Source organism: Chanos chanos, chromosome 9 (genome assembly GCF_902362185.1).
Source record: "Chanos chanos chromosome 9, fChaCha1.1, whole genome shotgun sequence".
In the NCBI taxonomy this organism is placed as follows: domain Eukaryota; kingdom Metazoa; phylum Chordata; class Actinopteri; order Gonorynchiformes; family Chanidae; genus Chanos; species Chanos chanos.
Window position 1 is genome coordinate 26,173,217 of NC_044503.1, and position 20,541 is coordinate 26,193,757.

Consider the following 20,541-nt stretch of genomic DNA (forward strand, 5'->3'; position numbering starts at 1 on the left):
GTGTGTGTGTGGGTGTTGCATATATGCACTATGGTCTGGTACACATACATGAGGACTACATGTTCCTAGGACAATCTAAACGTCTGACAAGTGAGGACTTTGTGGGGACATTTTGCTGGTCCCCACTTGAGAAAGTTCTGTTATTGTTAAATCATAAAGTGCCAAATTATTCTTTTGTTTAATGGTCAAGGTCAGAGCTGGGTAATCAATCTTTGGTTCCAGTAAACTGGAAGTCATTGGGAAAAGATCCCACCAAGAGATAAAGACAGATGTGTGTGTCTGTGTGTGTGTGTGTGTGTGTGTGTGTACGCACCTGTGTGTATCCACACATGCATGAAGGCAGACCTGTATGGCTATAAGTATGTGTGTGTGCAAAAGAACACAGTCTTCCCCATGTGCCCTGTACTTCATAAGACCACTCCTTCACAAATTTCAGCACATCTAACCACCGTTTCCCTCCAGTTTCTACCCTTTTCTTCGGATTAGAAAAACAAAGAAAATAACGACAGGCCTCGGCTTGGCCTGACCTCGGTCTGCAGACATCTCACTCAGCACAAAATAACAGCGGACTTAATCCGTTAATGATACTCATTTTATCATTTAACCACTGCTGCTAATGCACATACACACACATGCGCACTCACACACACACACACACACACGCCCTTTACCTCCATCGCCGTGCAAAGCTCAGAACGAACTTAAGAATTACAGAGACTGGGAAATAATCCTCCCTCACTGAGAAAGGGTAAGCTAGTTATTTATCTGTCAATGACTCGTTCATATTTTCATCTCTTTAAAATATGACTACACTGAAAGTTTGCAGCTGCCTTTTGGCAGAATATACACTTAGCCAAAACAAAAAAAGAAGGGAAAAAAAAACAAAATACGTCTGCAGCTTTGGCCTCAGTTGCGCCCCTGTCTTTAGATGCCTTTGCTATTTGGGATGGAAGCTCATGAAATAACTGACTGGGGAGTTTTTTGGGGGTTTTTTTTTTACCTGGCACAGAGAGAGAGGAGGGCTAGGGTCGGGGTGACTCTGGTAATTGTTCATCTCTGGCTGGTTCGCTGAGTGAGTGGAATATCTCTGCCATAAAGCCTGACATTCAGAGCAGATACGCTTTTCCCTATCACCGCAGCACTACATCTGTAATGGCTTAGTGCACTCTGAAAACAAGTACCCGAAAGAGTGGGTCTGAGTGTTCTCTTTCTCTCCGTTTCACTCTTTCTCAATCTCTCTCACACATATGTCCACACATTCTGTCTCTCTCTCCCTCTCTCTCTCTCTCCCTTTCTCTCTCTCTCCCTCCATCTATCTGTCCTAACCCTCCACGCACACGCACACACACACACACACACACACACACACAGAAAAAAAATAAAAACACAAACACACACAAGCACACACAGAAAGCAACCCAGACTGAGAGGGGAAAAAAAAAAGGTTTCCATCATACTAGAGTGCACTGAGGACACAGACAGAGGCTTGGAACAGAGGATCAAAGAGCTTATGTCTGCTTGTTAAACGTGTGTTTTGATGCCTATAAAAAAGCTTAAATCAGTGACGGCCACTCTGCCTTCAGCGGCAGCGTGGGTTCAAGACCCTTCTGGCACGGGTCTGGCACACCGTGAGCGGGAGGATGAGATGGAGTGATAGAAAAGTTTTGATAAGAACAATATGTGGTCCGAAAGTGAGTGAATGAGGAAACACTATACGTACGACGCAGTTTCCTCTCATTCTCTAGAAGGTTCTTTTATACAAATGCAAAAGAGTTCAGAGTGGTCATGTGAGATGAGAACAAGATTGAGATTGAAAGCACTGAACAGACGAGGGGGCCATAGAGTATTTCCCGAAGCAAAAAACTGTCATGCAGAGGACAGTGGGAGATTTTGGACCACGTTAAAGGAGTTCATCGTCAGATAAACAAGCGCAGACCTCCCTCCCCTCTGCCCTATCAACCCCCCACATCCACCATAACCCCCCACCCTCTCTCTCTCTCTCTCTCTCTCTCTCTCTCAACAGACCAAACATTGGCAGGGGGAGACTGTCGATTACTCAGATTTTCACCGGTCGTGTGCTGCCACGCCCTTGGCGCTGCTGAAGATGACACAAAGTGTGCGCAGTCTAAATATATGACTAAGAACACAGGCTATTCTCAGCACACCGCTATTTTAGACAGGAGCTTGCCTGGTCAGCTCATGGCGTGGACCAAGCCCTACGTGCTGCAGTCCAGGAACAGTACTGTCATGCCACAGGGGCAAGGTTTTCCAGTTCTGGACCTGGAGACCTGCTGGTTGTCATATCAACCAAATAATATGGTCTCTGATTGGCTGAGGAGTGGCACACACCTGATTCTCTGGTACATATAAGCCTCTAATTAAGAGATGAGGAAAAACACTTGCCAACGTTTAGAGCATGGATTTGAAGGAGGGTCTGAACTTGTAGAATGTAGATAGAGTTTGGATTACACTGCAAGCTGGCAAGGTTTAGCCTTACCAAAGTTCGGCAGATATACAATTCACATGCTCTAGCTAAGACCTTTTCCGTTGGCTTATGTTTGACTTATACTTTGGCTAAGATGAGCTAACAAAGCCAAAAAGTAGCATGTTCTGACGATACCTTGGCAATATTCCTCCAGCCATTGCTATGCTGAAGCCAAGTCGCCAAGGTTCACCTAAATGTACATGCTCATTTAAACACATCTCTGCTCCACAAATGTGATCAGTCTTCCCCTGGTTTTCATACAATAGTAATACTGTTGTTAGCAGGTGCACTACGTGCTAGTTGTCTGTCTCACCTGGTTGTCCGTTCCCACGTCCAGCATGACGGGTAGGCACTGCTGAGGTGGCATGCCCCCGCAGGCTGTGTAGAGTGCCAGTTTGCCCACTGGGATGCCCATTCCGTAACAGCCGAGGTCTCCCAGGCCCAGAATCCTCTCGCCGTCTGTGACCACCACGGCCTGCCAATCAAAAAAAAAAAAAAGAAAGAAAAAAGAAAAAGAATAAATAAATAAACATAAATAAAACACCAGCCCTTAGAACAACAGCCTATCAGTCAATTTACCCTGAGAGTCTGAACATCAGCAGGTTACATTCGATTTATTCTCTCGGTAAAAGCTTATGGACTTTCATCTGAAATAGTATAAACCTACTAAGTCTTATTTAGCATAAAAACTGTGAAATCTTGAAAAAATCTAAATATGGGTTGAGTCATTTTCTCACTATTGTCAACAAACGCGGTTTAATGAGTGTAGAACAGGCAATAACCTGGGTGTATTATAGCAATAAATTTGGCTTCCCTGCTGTTACCCAGAAACAATCAATTTTAGGTTCTGGAAAGTTCTATGAATCTAGGGAAGGTATACTTTCAAATGTTCTCAGTTTTGTCCAGTTTGCTTGAAGTTCCTGCAACATTTGTGTTATTTCATTATTTATTTTTTACTTTTCTGGCCAAGGCATGTTTATCTCATAAAAACCTTTAATTTGACATAGCCACAGAGCTTTTGTTTAACATTCGTGGAATGTTCTAATAACATTAAATGCAAACATTCGATTTATTGTTTTAATAAGGCATTCCTGGAATGTCTTTGGACCATTCGGGTCCGAACATCTGGCACAATCTTTCACAAACCTTATCAGTATCTTGGGAACACTGCCTTTTACCAGATATTCATTATGTACGTTCTGACAAGTCAACTACATCTCAGGGTTGAGATTGAACTGTTTTATTCAGCTGTGTAACACCAATCCATAGCCTACAGCCAGAGGCAAATTGATCCCAAAATTTAAAAAAAAAAAAATGTTTTGTTTATTTTCCATTAATGAGTATGACGCAAATGTAGCTGATGGGTTTTTATTAATGTTCCATTCCGCAGCAGCCTAATCTCACCCCTTTGCCATGACCTCATCAAGATAATTACTTAATTTAATGTTTAACAAGCAAATTATTAAGGGTTTATGATGTGTGTTATGTTGTGGATCGATGCTGAAATGGATGAAATCCAGGGGAAGTTTTGGTCTATTTCTGGTTGAGATCACACTCACTTTTCACCAGTTTTCAAAATAGACCTAGGCAGCTGTTTGAATGTATTATTATAACAGAAACAAATATCATTAGAAACTATAATCATAATAATAATAATAATAATAATAATAATTAGTGTTATTATCACTACTACTACGGCTACTGCTGCTCTTCATCTTCTCCTTCATTATTGTTGCTGTTGTTGTTGTTGTTGTCGTTGTTGTTTTTGTTACTATAAGGAATGAGAGACTCACCCGAATGTCTTTCTCTGGCCAGCTTTGCAGGAGAGTGGCAAGATGAGAGCGGTCATGAATGGTAATAAACAGCCCCCTGGTCCAAAGAAAGAAAAAACGAGAGAGAGAAAGACTGAGTAAGAGATAGCAATCGTATAAACAGAGTAAACGTAATCCACTCAAGCTCCTTTTTCTTACGTAACACAATGTAATACATGAAAATTATTAGTCCTGTCAGACAGCCCTCCTCAGTGCAAGGTGTCCTTCCTTTAAACAATCGTTTAACATCTGTTGCAGCATCTGTGCATTATTTGGAAAGAGAGGTAAACAGTTATCTAAGCCAAGCGGTCTGTGTTTCATTAACATAACACGTGCTATTGTCCACATTAGGAGGATGGGCTTTAAATTGATTTTTCTATGGGCAAGTTTAAGGTTGTTCCATGTCTCTGACAGATGTGACTTCTATTAGCAAGCCTGACAAGGTTAATCTTAGCCACTGGGGGAAGGGGGGGGGGAGAAGAAAGGAGAAGAGAAAGAGGGAGAAAGAAAGGGAGAAGTGCAGGAGGAAGCGAGAATATAGTCGTCCGCTCACAAAGCGAGGGTTCTATCGTTTCCATATGTGCGAATGACAGCAATTGATTCCTTGTTTGTAAAAATCATCAAATAAACTAAATGACAACAGAAAACCCCCACTGTGACACAGTCTGTCAAACAAACAGGCGATCCACTGATGTGGTGAAAATTGTCCCAGCAGGAACGCGGCAGTATATGAGGAAGGCCAAAAAAAAAAAAAAAAAACCTCACTGACAGAATCCACTTTGATAAACCATAGTTAGGAATCTGCTTGTAATAACTGATTTTTTTTTTAAATCCTATTGGATGTAAAGCATATTATCTGACAACTTACTGAGGTTCTTCTAGAAGGCTAAATTAGATGACTGATGCCCTCAAAAAAATACAAAAATGCAGTTCTGAATCTAGTTGGGTTTACTTTTCCACACATTAACCTGCCCTGCTCAGCTGATACCGTATGCTTTGGACGTATGAATACGAGGGGGCACAACTGGCGTGGTGAATTTATTTTTAGAGACCAAAGAACCTTTGAAATGAACAATCGCTCAGAGACAACGCTTGATATCCTGCAGCCCATTCACGTTTAAAGGGGAAAATAGTGGAGAAAAATAGAGTGAGAGGAGATGGAGAGAGAAAGAATCCAGCGATGATGAGTGGGAAAGAGCTCAGTTGGCCGCTCTGACGTCAAATAGAGTTAGAAAATCTGGACTGGCGGTTTCAATGGATATACAAAAAGTGTGAACTGTCATCTGATCACATGCATATCAAGGATTTTTGACCACTGAGATCAAATATACCACACCCCCTACCCCTATCACACACAAACACACACACACCCACACACACTCACACTCACATTCACATTCAAACACGCACATGAGCCCACACGCATGGACACACACACAAGCACACACATTCACACTCACATGCGGACGCACGCATACACAAACACATTTCAACATGTTTTGGGTCAGACCGCAAAGCGAACATTTGCACAAAGTCTGTGTGTCATTTGCACAGCTGCGGGAAAAAAGCGTGTGGTGTATGTGTGAGTGGCGTGTGCGTGAAGTCTGTGCTGTGTCTGTTTTTTAACGGGAAAAAGAGGAGGCGTTGAGCTGCTGCCAGTCATGGAGTCAGAGGATCATGGGAATATGGTCTGACACTCAGTACTGTAATGGTGTGACCAGGAGAGGAGCTGTGGATACTGCCTCGGAATGACTTTCACAGCCCAGCACTCAAATGTCTTCATTGCACCGCTTTTAATAACTACCAGGGCTTTACAAGCATTATGGTGGTTTGAACCTCGCTCTCTCTGTGTGTGTGTCTCTTTTCTCTCCCTCTGTCTCTCTCTCGGTCTCTCTCTCTCTCTCTCTCTCTCTCTCTGTCTCTCTATCTATCTATCTATCTATCTGACTAACTATCCTCTCTCACACACACAGATATGCGCACTCTCTCTCTCTCTCTCTCTCTCTCTCTCTCACTCACTCACTCACTCTCTCTCTCTCCTCTTATCATGAGGAATGGGAGTTGTAGTGAAGTGGGGGCGATTGCGTGAGGCTGACAGATTGGGGGATGGAGTACTCCTGAAACACCTCTCCCCTGACCCCTAAAGGATTCTCCATCCGCCACACGTTCTCCTCCTCACAGTCACACATCGGGATGGCTTTCCGTGGAAGAAAGGGGCTGAGCACTCATAGTTTGGCCAAATAAGCTTCTAGAACGTTCTCCAGTTGAAAGGCACAGACAGCTAAATGCGAATTTTAAAAAAAAGAAAGAAAGAAAGAAAGAAAGAAAGAAAGAAAGAAAGAAAGAAAGGGCAAAAAACAATGTTGCTCTTTTATTGAGTGTATTTCAACTTTTCCCTTTCATTGCCAAATCTGTAAGTTAACACATATCTGTAAGTACTAAAACAAAATTAACATAGTACTGACATAGCTGTTCAAATGTCCAGGGAGCCAAAGAACAGCCTTATCCTAACATGCAAGTTTCATGTCACCATTTTCAGTATGACTGATCGCATCCTCGTAATCATCAAGATCCTCTACCATCAGAACATAGCAATTTAGAATATTTCCGTGTGATAATAAGCACACACTCAAATGATTTTTCTTGTACAGAACATCCATACTAAACTAGATTTGCAATTTGATGACTATGTGCGATAGCGCGTTCACCAAGAGACTGTTAATAATTGTTTTTTATTAACTTGTTTTGGCTGAATGTATGAGGTGTTCCTGCTGACACAAAGCAAAATTGAATTCAGAAAACCATCCCCAGGGAAATAAAACGATCCTGTAACATAGATAAAGCTCATTGTGAAATTAGATAGATAGATACAGATGGACAGAATCGCCTTGACGCTGCGAACTAAGTTCAGAGTTTGAAATGTAAGTGCATCAGAGTTCACTGTGCGTTGATCCTCTAGATCTATAACCATACCAACCATGATGTAATATTCAATTTCCTTAAACCGACGTGAAGATAAGCATTTAAGTGACAGATGGACAGAATAAAAACTCTAGGGTGAGGAAAGAGGAGAAGACGAGAGCTAACACTAAGCCCGGCTGTGTTAGCGACCTTGCAGCTGACCCCGAAAACATTCTCTCAGGACACGCTCACAACACAAACACGGCTAAAGTTGTGGAGTCCTCTGACCCAAAGCGCCACATGGGCTCGGGAGAGAAGAAAGCACTGACTGCCATTGACCCAAAGGTTTGGTAAACACGGAAGACAGATGAGAGTTCACTCCTCGTCCAGAAAGTTCTGTCACATTTGAAAAACTGCCATGCTTAGCGTACCGCAAGACTGATCACAGGCAATCAGTTCACACCGAAAAGCTAGGGAAAAGTTCATTATAAAGTACCATATCTATTGGCAAATGGCATCTGAGAGCAGGGCAATTTGGTGAGAAACGTTGAGTATTTTGTCATTTTGAAGTATTTTTGCATCGTTTTCCTGTATTTAGAATACATCTTAAAGATTAACACATCAGAATAATGGCCATAACAGTCACTGTTTCCACACATCTGTTGTCCCTCTTTTATAAGTTTCCCAATAGTAACCGAAGTTCATTACGACAGAGCGTAGCAACGTTTTTCCATCAATCCACCGTGCCATGCCGCAAACTTCAAATTTATCCAGTGTTAAATGTCAGTCTATAGCTTACACTGTGTTGCTCACTTCCATATTGCTTACGGTACACTTTTAAAAGGAAGTCAGCATTAAAAAAAAAAAAAAAAACACAAACCTCAAAATCTTGACAACTGAGCAGTGGAACAAGTGGAGTATAAAAATGCACATCTTTGAGATGCTTTTTTTTTTTTTTTTTTTTCCTTTTTTTTTTAATGTAATCTGATGTAGTCTGCCACATGCGCTGGCGCACCAGAAAGACTACCAGCAGGCATCCGTAGCGAGTACCTGGCGGTAGCTTGGTTAGTCTGGGCGCTACACCATGAACTGAAGGTTCGTTGGTTTGAATTCCAGGCAAGGCATTCAAGAATGTTGACTCATTCCTGGAGGGCAGTTTCTAATCCCTCTGTCCTTTTTCCGGGTACTTCTCTTGTGTCCTTGAACAAAGGTCAACTCCAGTTACGTTACCTCAGGTGATACTGACACACGGTACCCCCACCTTCTCTCCTGCATCTCCTCCTCCCCTCATACTCCCCTTGCTAAAGGGCAAATGTCCCTTATGCCTGTGTTCTGGTCAAGCAAGGCCAACAACAATAAAAAACAAGTTATATATATAGTAATCCAGGTCAGTATCCTCTGTATATATATATAGAGAGGATACTGACCTGGATTACTGTATTAATTTAAAGGCCCTGAAGAACCAAAGCGAAAGAAAAATAGATGAGATGCTTCCTCTCCGACAAGCAGTCAAACAAAAAAAAAAAAAAATGATGATGTTGTATATTTAAAATGTCTTGAGGGCAAAAAATAATGATTTATGTATCACAGTGTCTGTCCTTAACTGTCATGCGTCACAGTAGGAGTAATTACACAGCAGTAAACATCTAAGTATCTCTCTCTATATATATCTATATATTGTTGTGAGAGTAATTACATAGCAGTTTAAATGACTGATCCTTGCCTTATGCAATAGGGACTGTTACATAACCAAAGTCCCAGAGTCTGTTCACCTCATTATGTCTGTGTCAAAGGAAAGGCCATGAGGCCAACCTTACACTTACATTAACAAGAGCACAGACACAGACACAGACAGAGATACAGTTAGGCCGGGGTATGTCTTGAACCAAGTCTGGGTTCAATTCATAGACTCATAGACAGAGGCAGAGACCACATACGGAGGCAGAGTCCAGACTCCACCTTGACGCGGAATGTTAGTTTGAGATAGCTTATACTTGGACTCGCACTGTGTGTGTGTAGGTGTTTTCTCTGTGTGGACCTCACCTACTGTGTGCATGTGTGTGTGTGTGTGTGTGTGGGGGGGGGGGGGGGGGTGTGCTTTATGATAGTATGACTGATCATGAGTCCCTGCAGGTCCTGTCTTTCCCACTGCTCTTGTCCTCAGCGGATGTTTGCCTCGCTCTGGCATGCAAATTCACAGCAGAGTAAACCCCGATAAGCTGGTTCCATTAAGATTTGTTCAAGAGTTAGCTGTATGCTGTATGGCCTACAAAACCCACAATAAAGTTTGACAAGTACACAACCAGAGAGCCGAAAAGAAATTAACACACATGGTATCACAACTTTTTTTTTTTCTTCCTAGCTCTACTGGATTTTGAGTCTTTGTTGGATGATATCCCATCATATCAATTTAAGAGGCAATCTTCCAATATGAACATTGTTTTTCTTGGGCTTTTCAGTGGTTTTCTAATCGCTAGCAACATGAGAAAATGAATAATAGAAGATCAACATTCTCAAATGGTTTGTTAGATCCAACTTTCATTGTAAACACGGATTTAGACCGATGAAGCGGCAAACGTCAAATGAATTTAAATTAGGGCACTGAAAGACCAACAGAAAATCAGTCTCAGTTCTTAAGAATTTATTACTTCTGAACTGACACGAACAGAACCACGCACATGCTCAGAACGCCCTCACGGGATCTCCTTCTCCTACAGTTACAAAAGTATGGTAATATCTATCACTGTCTTCTGCTGCTCCAGGTTTCACACAAGTCTGTAAAAGGAATGTTGTTGTTGTGATACGACAAAAAATATCTCCTCTTCTTCTGCCTTTCTCTCCAAAGCCAACAGGAACGTGGCGAGGTGCCCATTTCACCCTTTGCTGGCTTTTTTTTTTTTTTTTTACTGAATTGGCTACAACTCTTATAACAATCCTGACAAGTTTCCTTCAGGAAAAACCTTGCATTGCAATTGAGGCGAAACGTCTGCAGGCTCTAATGTGAGTTTTGGACAGTGCTCTGATCCAAGTTATGGATCGATGGTTGTCGAGTAAACTAAAGAGCAGCACTTGCATTAGCGACTGGGTCCAATTTGCCACTTCAGAAAGACAAGTATAACGTCAACAAGACGTTAAAATAAAAACAAATTACAAACTTTTCTCTAATGGTGTTATTTAATGCTTAAGTCCCTTATTACTCAACAGTTTCAAAGAGTCATCTGAGTTGTTGAATTCTCCTAGGATAGTTTAAGATGATGCATTACGCCTGAGTATCAGAACAATAAATGTCTTTGCTACTCACCGAACCAGAACCAAACTTGATAAAAAAACAGGATCTAAATTTGACCCAGTGTACTGTCCTAGAAAGAGACAATAAATTCTAATCTCGCTCTGGTCCCTCAACTTTATCTTGATATATGACTAGTGCAGTTGGAGGAATGCTTATGGGGCTTTTAACAGACTTGCCATAAATTTAAAATAACAGTGAGCGGCAGGAATAGGGAGGAGAAAGCTAAAGAATAACCACTTAAAAGAAATGGGGAGAGCCATTAACAGGTAGGGAGAGAGAGAGAGAGGACTAGAGAGAGACTGATTGTGAGAGAGAGAGAGAGAGAGAGAGAGAGAGAGAGAGAGGACTAGAGAGAGACTGATTGTGAGAGAGTGAGAGAGAGAGAGAGAGAGAGAGAGAGGACTAGAGACAGACTGATTGTGAGAGAGATAGCGAGAGAGAGGACTAGAGAGAGGACTAGAGAGAGACTGATTGTGAGAGAGAGAGAGAGAGAGAGAGAGAGAGAGAGAGAGAGAGAGAGAGAGAGTGAGGGGACTAGAGAGTGACTGATTGAGAGAAAGAGAGAGAGAGAGAGAGAGAGAGAGAAAGAAAGAGGGAAAGTATAAATGAGACTGAAAACAAAAAGAGAGACAAGTGACATGAACACAATGTGGTTGCCTCCAACCACAAACTGCTAGCAAAAAAAAGCAGAAAAGAAAAGAAAAGAAAAGAAAAGAAAAGAAAAAAAACACTGAGAAACACAATATTTGAATTGCACAGCTGTCAGTGTCTGGCTTCTTCCTCCTCCTTCCTTATCAGCGCTAAAACAGGTGTGCACTTGGCTTTGTTTTCAGCTCGTATGAAAGGGAACGCGCTCGCGTCCGTGCGGCCCGTGGCAGCAGGAAGAGCCAACGGGTAGCACGCGAGTCTGAAGAAGACGTTGCGTGAGTTCTGCTCCCTGCTAGACGTCAGGAGCTTTCACAGTTAAATTATTAAGGGAGCGGAGTGGGGCTAAAACGGCTAGCTCCTTTTATGTACTTGCAATGTCGTCCGCTGAGTTTAGCATTAGCGTTTATAAATCAAGTTTTGAACAAACATGCTGGGTATTTGATTCCCAGTTTAAACCAGCATGAAGGTTAAACCGGGTAAATATAGGAATGGGGATAAATAGGCCTGGAAAAAGGCTGCTTGCCGAGCCAATAACTACAGTTACTGACTGTAAAATGTACAGGCTAAATATGCCTGTGAGCAGCGCTGTTGGAGACTGAGAGAAAAAACTTCTTGGCTGAAATCAGACGGTGGAAGATTTTGGACAACGATAGAAGGGTTCAGCATCAGCTGGACAAATACAGACCACTCTCCCCTCCCCCTCTCATTCCTTCTGTCTCTCTGTCTCTGTCTCTCTCTCTCCCTCTCTGTCTCCCTCTCTGTTTCTCTCTCTGTCTCTCTCTCTCTCTCTCTCTCTCTTTCTATCTCCTTTTGCAGCACACAAGAGCCCAGTATTCCAGGATCAGAGTCTATTGCATGAGAAGTGTTTCGGCTTTCTGAGTCAGACGCTCCTATTTTTCTGAAAAAACCTGAACTAGACAATTCCTTTCCCTGCCCTTAGAAAATGAAGAAGAAATATGCACACACACACACACACACCCCTGTCCTGCAGTCACTGCAGGTTTGGAGTCATTCTGCATATGAGCAATCCAGACGTTCACTTACAGTTTTAATACTTCTTGTTTTTTTTCTCTCAAATTAAATATTCCTTTTAGAAAAGGATACAGAAGAAGTAGAGAGCTAACCGAGTATGAAAAAGAGAGATAACTTTCCCAATGGAAAATGGTCCACAGTCTGGGTGGAAACAATAAAGTTATACTGTTCTGCCATAAGATGTCAAACTCAAATCTTCTGCCCACAGGGCAGTGGAGAACGGTCAGCCCAGTGAGAATAATTTCTACTGCAGAACAGAAACTGTCCTCTTTGACCAGACAAGAGTCGGTAAAAAAAAAAAAAAAAAAGACAGCTCGCTGACTGGGAGAGGGTGAAACCAGACTGCAAATGGGGAGTTGAGTTACCCAAAAACTTACATAACGAGCGAAACCGGAGGAAAGTCCCCTTTTCACACGCACTCTGCTAAATGAATCAGACTCATGCTGCTGCCTCTGCCGTGTTAAAGAGGAGCACACAGACAGATTACACAAACCCTTTTTTCTTGCTCAGTCACTGTGTCTATACGAAAATGGTATTTTTTTTTTTACTTAGCTGTCAAGGGGGTCACATATGAAAACTGCATTAGTATCTCCAGTCCGTGAGGCTGGAAGTTTTTTTTTTTTTTTTCTCAAACGGGCTTCATTGTCAGGTGTCACGGAGACGGGAGACGAGTCAGAGTATGAACTCATTCATGACTATGAAATATGCGCTGATGCATTTTATAAAACATTTACAGTCCTTGGCATATCTGGAGTAGCAGTCGGCCACGGGCTGCAGTGTCCATGCGAGAGATTTGAGGAGGACATGGAAGAGTGGAGCGTTTAGGTCATTTATGTGACACTTTGACAGATTCATATCTCATGGGACGAAGTCAAGTATGTGAACAGAGAATAAGATTCTTATTTTGACTGTATGGGCACATTTCAGAAATACTTGTCATATACTGTTTACATCTGTGAACATATATGGCATTTTAATCATTTATAGATAAGACAAAATGAGAAAATTGGAAAAAAAAAAAAAAAAAGCGCAGACAGTTTGTAACCGAAAGATATAAAATATGACACACAATCTTCCTGAGTTTCGCCTTAGTTTTTCGTACCAGTCTGTCATTTCAGCACTGCATTTCTGATGCTTAACAGTTCACCTCCTCTACAGGAAACCGTACACTCCACATCTCCTACGCCCCTTAAAGATCACGAGTGTAAACCAATGTGTCATATCAAAGTTTTTACTCATGCGGTTTCAGGACAACACACAGTGGAGCACTTCATACAAGGGCATAGTGTCTCTGAGCACAGCAAGAACCTGGGGGTAAAAAAAAACAAACCACCAACCACAGACACACAAAGCAGAACCTACTATGAAGTTATCAGAGCTGATCAAAGGAGTAAAGGATGTAAGATGACCTTCCGTTGTATCTTTTTCAGCGTTGGTCAAAACCGTGTGTCAACTGATACAAACGCTGCCAGAGGCAATCATGTCAGTCAAGAGGCCCACACGACCGATGATGTCACAGCTCATGAGGGCCTGTGAGACTTAACGCTCTGGAATGTCTCCCGTCAGTCAAACCTGCTGTGTGCTTTAAGCTTGAGGTCATGACCCCGCCCAGGCAGGCGCATTGTGACATCACCCTCTCAAGTGTCCAATCCCGTTATTCTCAAATACTTACAGGTTAGATTTCTCTTTAGGATCACTGTTTGCAGAGAAAGTGATGAATTCTATATTAGACCACACCGAACTGTAAACATAGAACACATTGGCCATTTACCCTGCGTTACCTTTTTTCAATCAGACAGAGTCAAATCTGTACCCAGTCATAGGGCTCAAATGAGTAAGAGGTTTGCTAATTTTAGTATGTGAAAATCTATGAGTACAAGCGAAAAGAAAATAAAGAACAGGAGTTGATTTACTAAGTTGGCGGAGAGAATTTTTTGGCCTTAAACTGGCGGTCTGCTCAAGTTTGAATTACTTTGTCTGAATTCATATTAATATGCAATTTTGGACATTTCTGTGGAAACGTCAATTGCTTTGAGGGTTGTGGGGGTGTTTTGGGGGTGCTAAAAAGCCAAGGTAGGCATCTTGCAAATTTATGAATCTGTGAGTTAAATGTGATTTTCAAAGCCTGACTGCCATTATTACAGGCCAAATTTCTTGGACTATTTCACATTACGAGAGGCAGGTGCAAACTCTTAGGAATACTGCGATGGCTGCCACTGTAATGGCAAAGACGGCAACACTGGCGTAATCAAAGAGCTTGGCACCAAAGGTGCACGTTCAACACTTGTTTGTGTCTTTCAAAAAATGTCACAGAGGCAGAAATGACTAAAACACATCATCTCTCCAGCAATGGCACATCATACGACTTTTGCGAAATGGCACTTTGTCATTTTAGCACTAAAAATCTGAAACTTAGCATTTTGCAACCTCTTCCACAAGAACTTTATATCGCCCTTAAATACAAAAGTTTACTTGAGCATTTTAGCCCTCCACACACGCAAATTAGTTGCCCTACCTAACATACTTAGTTAATATGCCACGTGATGTTAAAGTGATCAGCTAAAGAACTCTGATGCCTTAAGAAGACTTTACATTTTTAACAGAAGATCTCTATGAGATCTGCTTCTTTTTTTTTTCCTTGTTTCAGCAACTAGTGAATTGCTGACATCCTGCACAGGAGATAAAAATGACCAAAATTCAATCTGAAACATATTATGAAACTCATAAAGTCCTAATTATATGTAGTCTTTTATAAGAGCTTAATTATATATAACACTGTCAGCGCTGCAAAGAGCCAAGCTCGTCATATTCAAAACCAAGCACAAATACACTCACACATTTATTCCGAGTGTAAGAGAAATAAATTCTACTTATGTCATTCCACACCACAGACCCAGTGGAAGGATGTACAATATTTGATCTACCATATAATAATCTAGAAACTAAGAGCCAAGAACAGTCCACAGCTTAACCACATGCACATTCACACATGCATGCAGACACACACACACACACACACACACACACACACATGCTCACATACATGCACACATGAACGCGCACACATATGCACACACACATGCATGTACTCACACATGGAAACACGCACTCGCACGCGCACACACACACACACACACACACACAGGAAATATGAATGCTTTACATTTCTCAATAAAACTAAAGGGGTATTAATGACAGCAAGAGTTGGGAGCCCTGTGCAGTTAACCTACATGCTGCTTTCACTCGTCATGAAATATGACGACAAGCGGAAGATAAATTTTCTGTAATTTATGCACTCAGCAAAGCAGAACAGTAATGGTTGTCAGGGGATTACGATGATACAAAAATTTTTAAAAAAAAAAAAACGGGTGATACGCAGTAAGCCAAAACTAATTGGAGAAGCATTGGAACATTTCTCAGCTCCTATCACTGAAAGCTGCTTTCCCACAGCGTGAGGGATATTGGGAATGATGATAAAACTGACCACAGGCGTAGTTATTGCAGTATTAATGCATTTAAAACATCTCCTGGCTCCTGCGGATTTTCCACTAGCGGACACTGGGACGTATTGCTTATTAAATTTATGAACCCCACAAGAAACGATGGGATAGCATGAGCGTGTCGCGACCTTTTTTGGGAGAAGACGCGTTTGAAACGCGACACCACGCAGCGACGCGCTGGAACCAGGACTGATGGCCGTAGAAGTTGAAAACCAGCAGTGAGAAGAGCTGTGTTTTACAAGTTCTTATTAAGCAGTTTCTGGCACGGGTGACTCATTCTCAAACTTATAAAACGCTCCCTTTTAAAGCCGTTCCAAACACTCTATGCCGAGACCTCCTAGCTTTGAATCATCTCGAAGAAAAAGAGAGACAACGGAGAGAAAGAGACCACAAAGTTTGTCACAAGGAGAGCACATGACATTAAAACAGGCCACAGTTTAGATGACTCAGAAGACAACTCAAGAGGACTCCCTCTGTATGACAACGGGGCATAAATAAAAATGGTTTCAGTCTGTCACGATATTTAACACACCCAACTGCAAATCTTCCTACCTCCTGAACTGAAGTAGGATGTGTGAAGAAAAGGGGCCAAACACTTCTATGTTTGGGTGTTCAACAGTGCAGCTTTGACCTTATTAGTGTTTTTTCAATGTAAAGTTATCGAGGATTTCATTGCCATATTTAAATGTAAAATCCAAGCTGGGTTGTCCGCTAACATGCCTGTCATACCTCTGAGAGAGAGAGAGAGATATGGACTGATCTCTGAGAGAACAAGACGCGGGAGGGGGGGGGGGCTTGCTGAATGGTTAGTCTGGCTTCATCTTTTTCACTGATCTGTTATCGCCACATACCGTTACAACAATTTAGCTGACAACCTGTAATGACGTCCCCGCTGTTTTAAGCTACCTTCCACTGACTGAATAAATTGCATGCCTTCAGTGTTGTTTCATTGGCATGTGACTCACTTTCATCTACCATTCCAGTCTTTTAAAGGCTTTTATGAAAGGAAATGATTTTCTTAATGATTTTTTCTTTTTAAAGTTAGAAAAACAAAAAGGTAAAAAAAAAAAAAAAGCCTTAATCAGTTTTCTGCAGTATGTGAACATGTGCTGTCAGATTTGTTTGGTGAAATTCCAAGTGCTCGTAAACTTCAGGTGGCCCTAGCAGGCAGTGTTGGTGTATGTTACTTTTAAAAGTAACTTGATACATTACAATGTTACCCTCTTTAAAAATAACTAGTTAAGTTACATTGTAACTCATTGTGGAAAGTAACGTGTTACTATTTTGCATGACAAATGCTGCTTTATGTTTCCCATTAGTGGATCAGAATGCCTGTTTCATTTGCCACTCAGGCAGGCGGTCACACCCACAGCATTTCTATATCCCAAACCCATATGTAATGCTTGGTTCAACTGACCAGACGCCGCCAAAATGTGACTTTTCCCTTGTGTTTCTTATCTTTATTTGCTTTGTTCACACCCAAGGTTGGTTTACAGTGTTACTCAGTTTGCAGCAACTGTCATCTGCTTCTGGATGACGCATTTTAAATCACTGACAAACACAACGTAGCCCTGTTACCTGGGTGACAGCCTGCTGTTAAAAGGCAGATCCAAGATGAAAGGATGAAAGGAAAGACAGAACATGAGGACAGATTGTACTTAAAGAGAAACAATCAAAGAACCAGCAGAAGGAGTAAGAGGAAAAGGCAACCAGAGGCAAAATCCATTCCGAGTAATAACTTCTCTATTAGACATAAAAGACGTGATTAATTGGAAGGCACAACTGGGGAACTAATAGCCCATTCAGATAATACAGCCCATGAGCAAGATTCATTACTCATACTTCTTATATTTCTTCTGGTGACATACAAAGGACAGAACATCCAGGACAGACAGAGAATTCTGTAATCACTTGAATAAGAAATTAATGATGTTCTTCTAGGAATGGCCTAACATCACCTAATCAAGATTACCGTGCCTGTAATTCTAGGTAATAAGTATATTGCGGGACTTTCATTATAATCACGATTGCATTCACTGCATGATGTTGACGGTCTGTTCTGCCCGGCGCCGTCCGTACCCGTAATCGGTTTTTATCAACTTGGGAGGTCTGATGAGGGGACCGTTGGAATACTCTTGGTCAATATCAAAGATCTCGTATCCCAGCTCTATTAAAATAGTTTCACGACGCTCGACGGGATTTTTTTCATCGATTCCCACAGGAACAGGCCACATTCTCAGCTCTGCTCACAGAGAGGAGAAAAGCAGAAAAGAACTGGTGAGTCAGTGTGGTTGGAAATACAGAAGACTTTTTTTTTGTTTTTTTTTCCGTTAGGTTTTCCGTTTGGGCCCATTTGGTGATGCAACCCATTCAAAATGTTACCACCAGTTCCTAAATCAAAAAAAAAAAAAAAGAAAAAGAAAAAGAAAGAAAGAAAGAAAAAAAAACAAGGCTTTGTCCGCTGCAGTCGGACAAAATTTTGGCTTTGGCGCTTCATGCGCGGAGAAAGAAGCACATAACGTGATCACGCGTCGTGGCATGTAAAATCACACAGCTGGCCTGTAAAAAGAGCTATGGGTACCAGGGGAGGACACGGGTCGCTGGTTCACGAAGGCTCCGTTGGGCAGCGTGAAGCTGGACGGCCTCTTGTACAAACAGGTTTTAAAAAACACATCCAGACATCTGCTCTGAAGCAGCAGCGAGAGCACATACAACCAACAGGCCACGAGAGAAACAAAACGCTGATATTCCCCTTGTTTTTCAATACTGATTTTTTTTTGTTTAATATGTAAAATTGGATTACCTAATAAACCTCTGTAGGACAACAAATTCTGTGAGAAATAACAAAAGAGCTCATTAAAAAAACACAGTTGGAGTATGAATTTTGCCAATATGGGTTATTCCATTAACTGACATATACTCCACTCCCCAGCCTCTCCTCCTCTTGAATTTTATGGTTTCACCATTTTTTTTAATAAGAGTGTGGTAGAGGAATTTCTCGCCTCTTCTGCCAACTGCATTGGTTTATTTGAAGAGAGTTTTGGCACGGGGGCGGCACGGTTGATTGCTGCACTATGGTTGTTTTTTTTTTTTTCGGTTCAATGTTTAGGAAGCGTTTTGCGTTGTAGCAACACCTGCTACGTGATGCTACGTGATCCTTTGTAATCAGGCTATTTCCACACCCGCGTTATCGGTTTTACCGTTACTGTAAACTGCGTGACATTTTCAATCATTTCTTACTGCACGATTTGCCGCAGTTTCAGATAGATGCTTTTACAGACTGATGGTTTCTGGAATAGGAGAGGCAAGTAAAACATACAGTGCTCCAAAGCGACGAGAAAGCTGTTCCAAGACCTCTCTAATATGAGCAATGGGGTTTCCTAGCCTGATGGATATAGGGATGGATATTAGACTGAGTCTAATCGAATCCAGAGCGCGCCAGAGGCCTGGAAATCCAAACATCTCTGAGGTGTGCGGTGATTAGGCGAGTTGCCAGAGTAGGACAGGAACCTGCATAAGGATGAAATTGGAGTTGCGCCGGCTCACGGCATATTTCACACAGATGCTCCTGAATCTGCAACAAACGCCCTGTCCCCAAAACTCCGCAAAGATGGAGGTATAATCTGTAGCGTCGAATAAATTCACGAAAATCTATTGACCTTGGGCTTTCGGTGTTGGGAAGGACCTTATTTGTGTTCGTTTATGATCATTCAAAGGTATCTTTGTAAGAGAAAAATGAAGCCCGGCCAAAACCTACATCTTCATGCTTATCCTGGCTCGTGATATGTCGCCCAATTAACATCAAATGTGAGCTTTGAACAGTGCCAAAAGTTTCTGAGAAGGGCTTGTTGGGATAAGTCTGAGATGTTCTGTTGCTTCCATTTTTTTTCATTGTATGTCTTACTTCTCTCACCATACTCATCAGATTCAAAAAAAGCAGCACAACAAGACCATGTGCTGGACTGTGCTTTCAAAGGTTGCAGTTCTTATACGAATAAAAGGGATTTTTTTTACTGACGTCAAAACATATATATATATATATATACAGATGCCATCAGAAGTCTCAGAGCTTAAAAGTATTCTGTGTTTCACTTCAGGCCAGACACCCAGGCCAGAAAGAAAGCAAGAAAGAAAGAAATAAAGAAAGAACATCCACACAAGAGATCATTATTCACTGAGTGGTGAATTCTGGTGATTTTGCTCTCTGTTGTGAGGCCCTTCAGCGCACGCTATTCCATAACTTCCACTTTCACCTTCATAAATAAGGTCCAGCCAGTGAAGAGTTCGAGGCCTGAACTATTCCACTCACCCAGATGTTCATCGACCCAAATGACGCTCTCGTCTCACGCGCTCGTGACGCGGTGTGTGGGCCGAAGGCTTTCGAGCCCGATCGCAGGTCTTAAATCTCTTTATTGGGGCCACAGAGGTTCGGCAGACACATATGGCCCGTATTCCGCAGGAACGGCATCTCCGTTTGACACATGTCATTAAATCCCGTGCATCTCGACCACGAGTGTTCTTCTGTCCCCGGGTTCTCGAGGTTCCTGTAATTACACCACGTTTCATTCATCGCCATGGTAATTGAGGTTTCCTGCTTTATCATTTGCGCCCCTTCACTGTAAACACTCTACACGCGTGAACAGTAGCTGCCTCTGCATGTCATGGCACATTACAGCCGTTTCCAAACGCCGCAGAGTTCATGACCCTCCCCATAATGATACTCTTAACTTTACCCCTTTTTCCACTGCATTGCCTGTTTTATGCTAATTGAGGACACTGTGAAACGACCTCGTAATTATTACATAACGCAGATATCCTGACTGATGTACAAACTTGCGGTTGGAGCTGTAAAAAAAAAAAAAAAGGTGCAAGGGT

The 20,541-nt window shown here is 42.0% G+C and overlaps 1 protein-coding gene across 1 annotated transcript in view; it reads right to left on the reverse strand.

The window, feature by feature from the left end:
• The window catches only part of me1 (malic enzyme 1, NADP(+)-dependent, cytosolic), a 68,830-nt gene that overhangs the window by 19,899 nt on the left and 28,390 nt on the right, over positions 1-20,541 (reverse strand). The window contains exons 4-5 of the mRNA XM_030783836.1: positions 4,279-4,354; positions 2,799-2,960 (exon numbers count right to left, since the gene is read on the reverse strand). Coding sequence (XP_030639696.1) covers positions 2,799-2,960; positions 4,279-4,354 — 238 coding nt within the window. The remainder of the gene's footprint in view (positions 1-2,798; positions 2,961-4,278; positions 4,355-20,541) is intronic.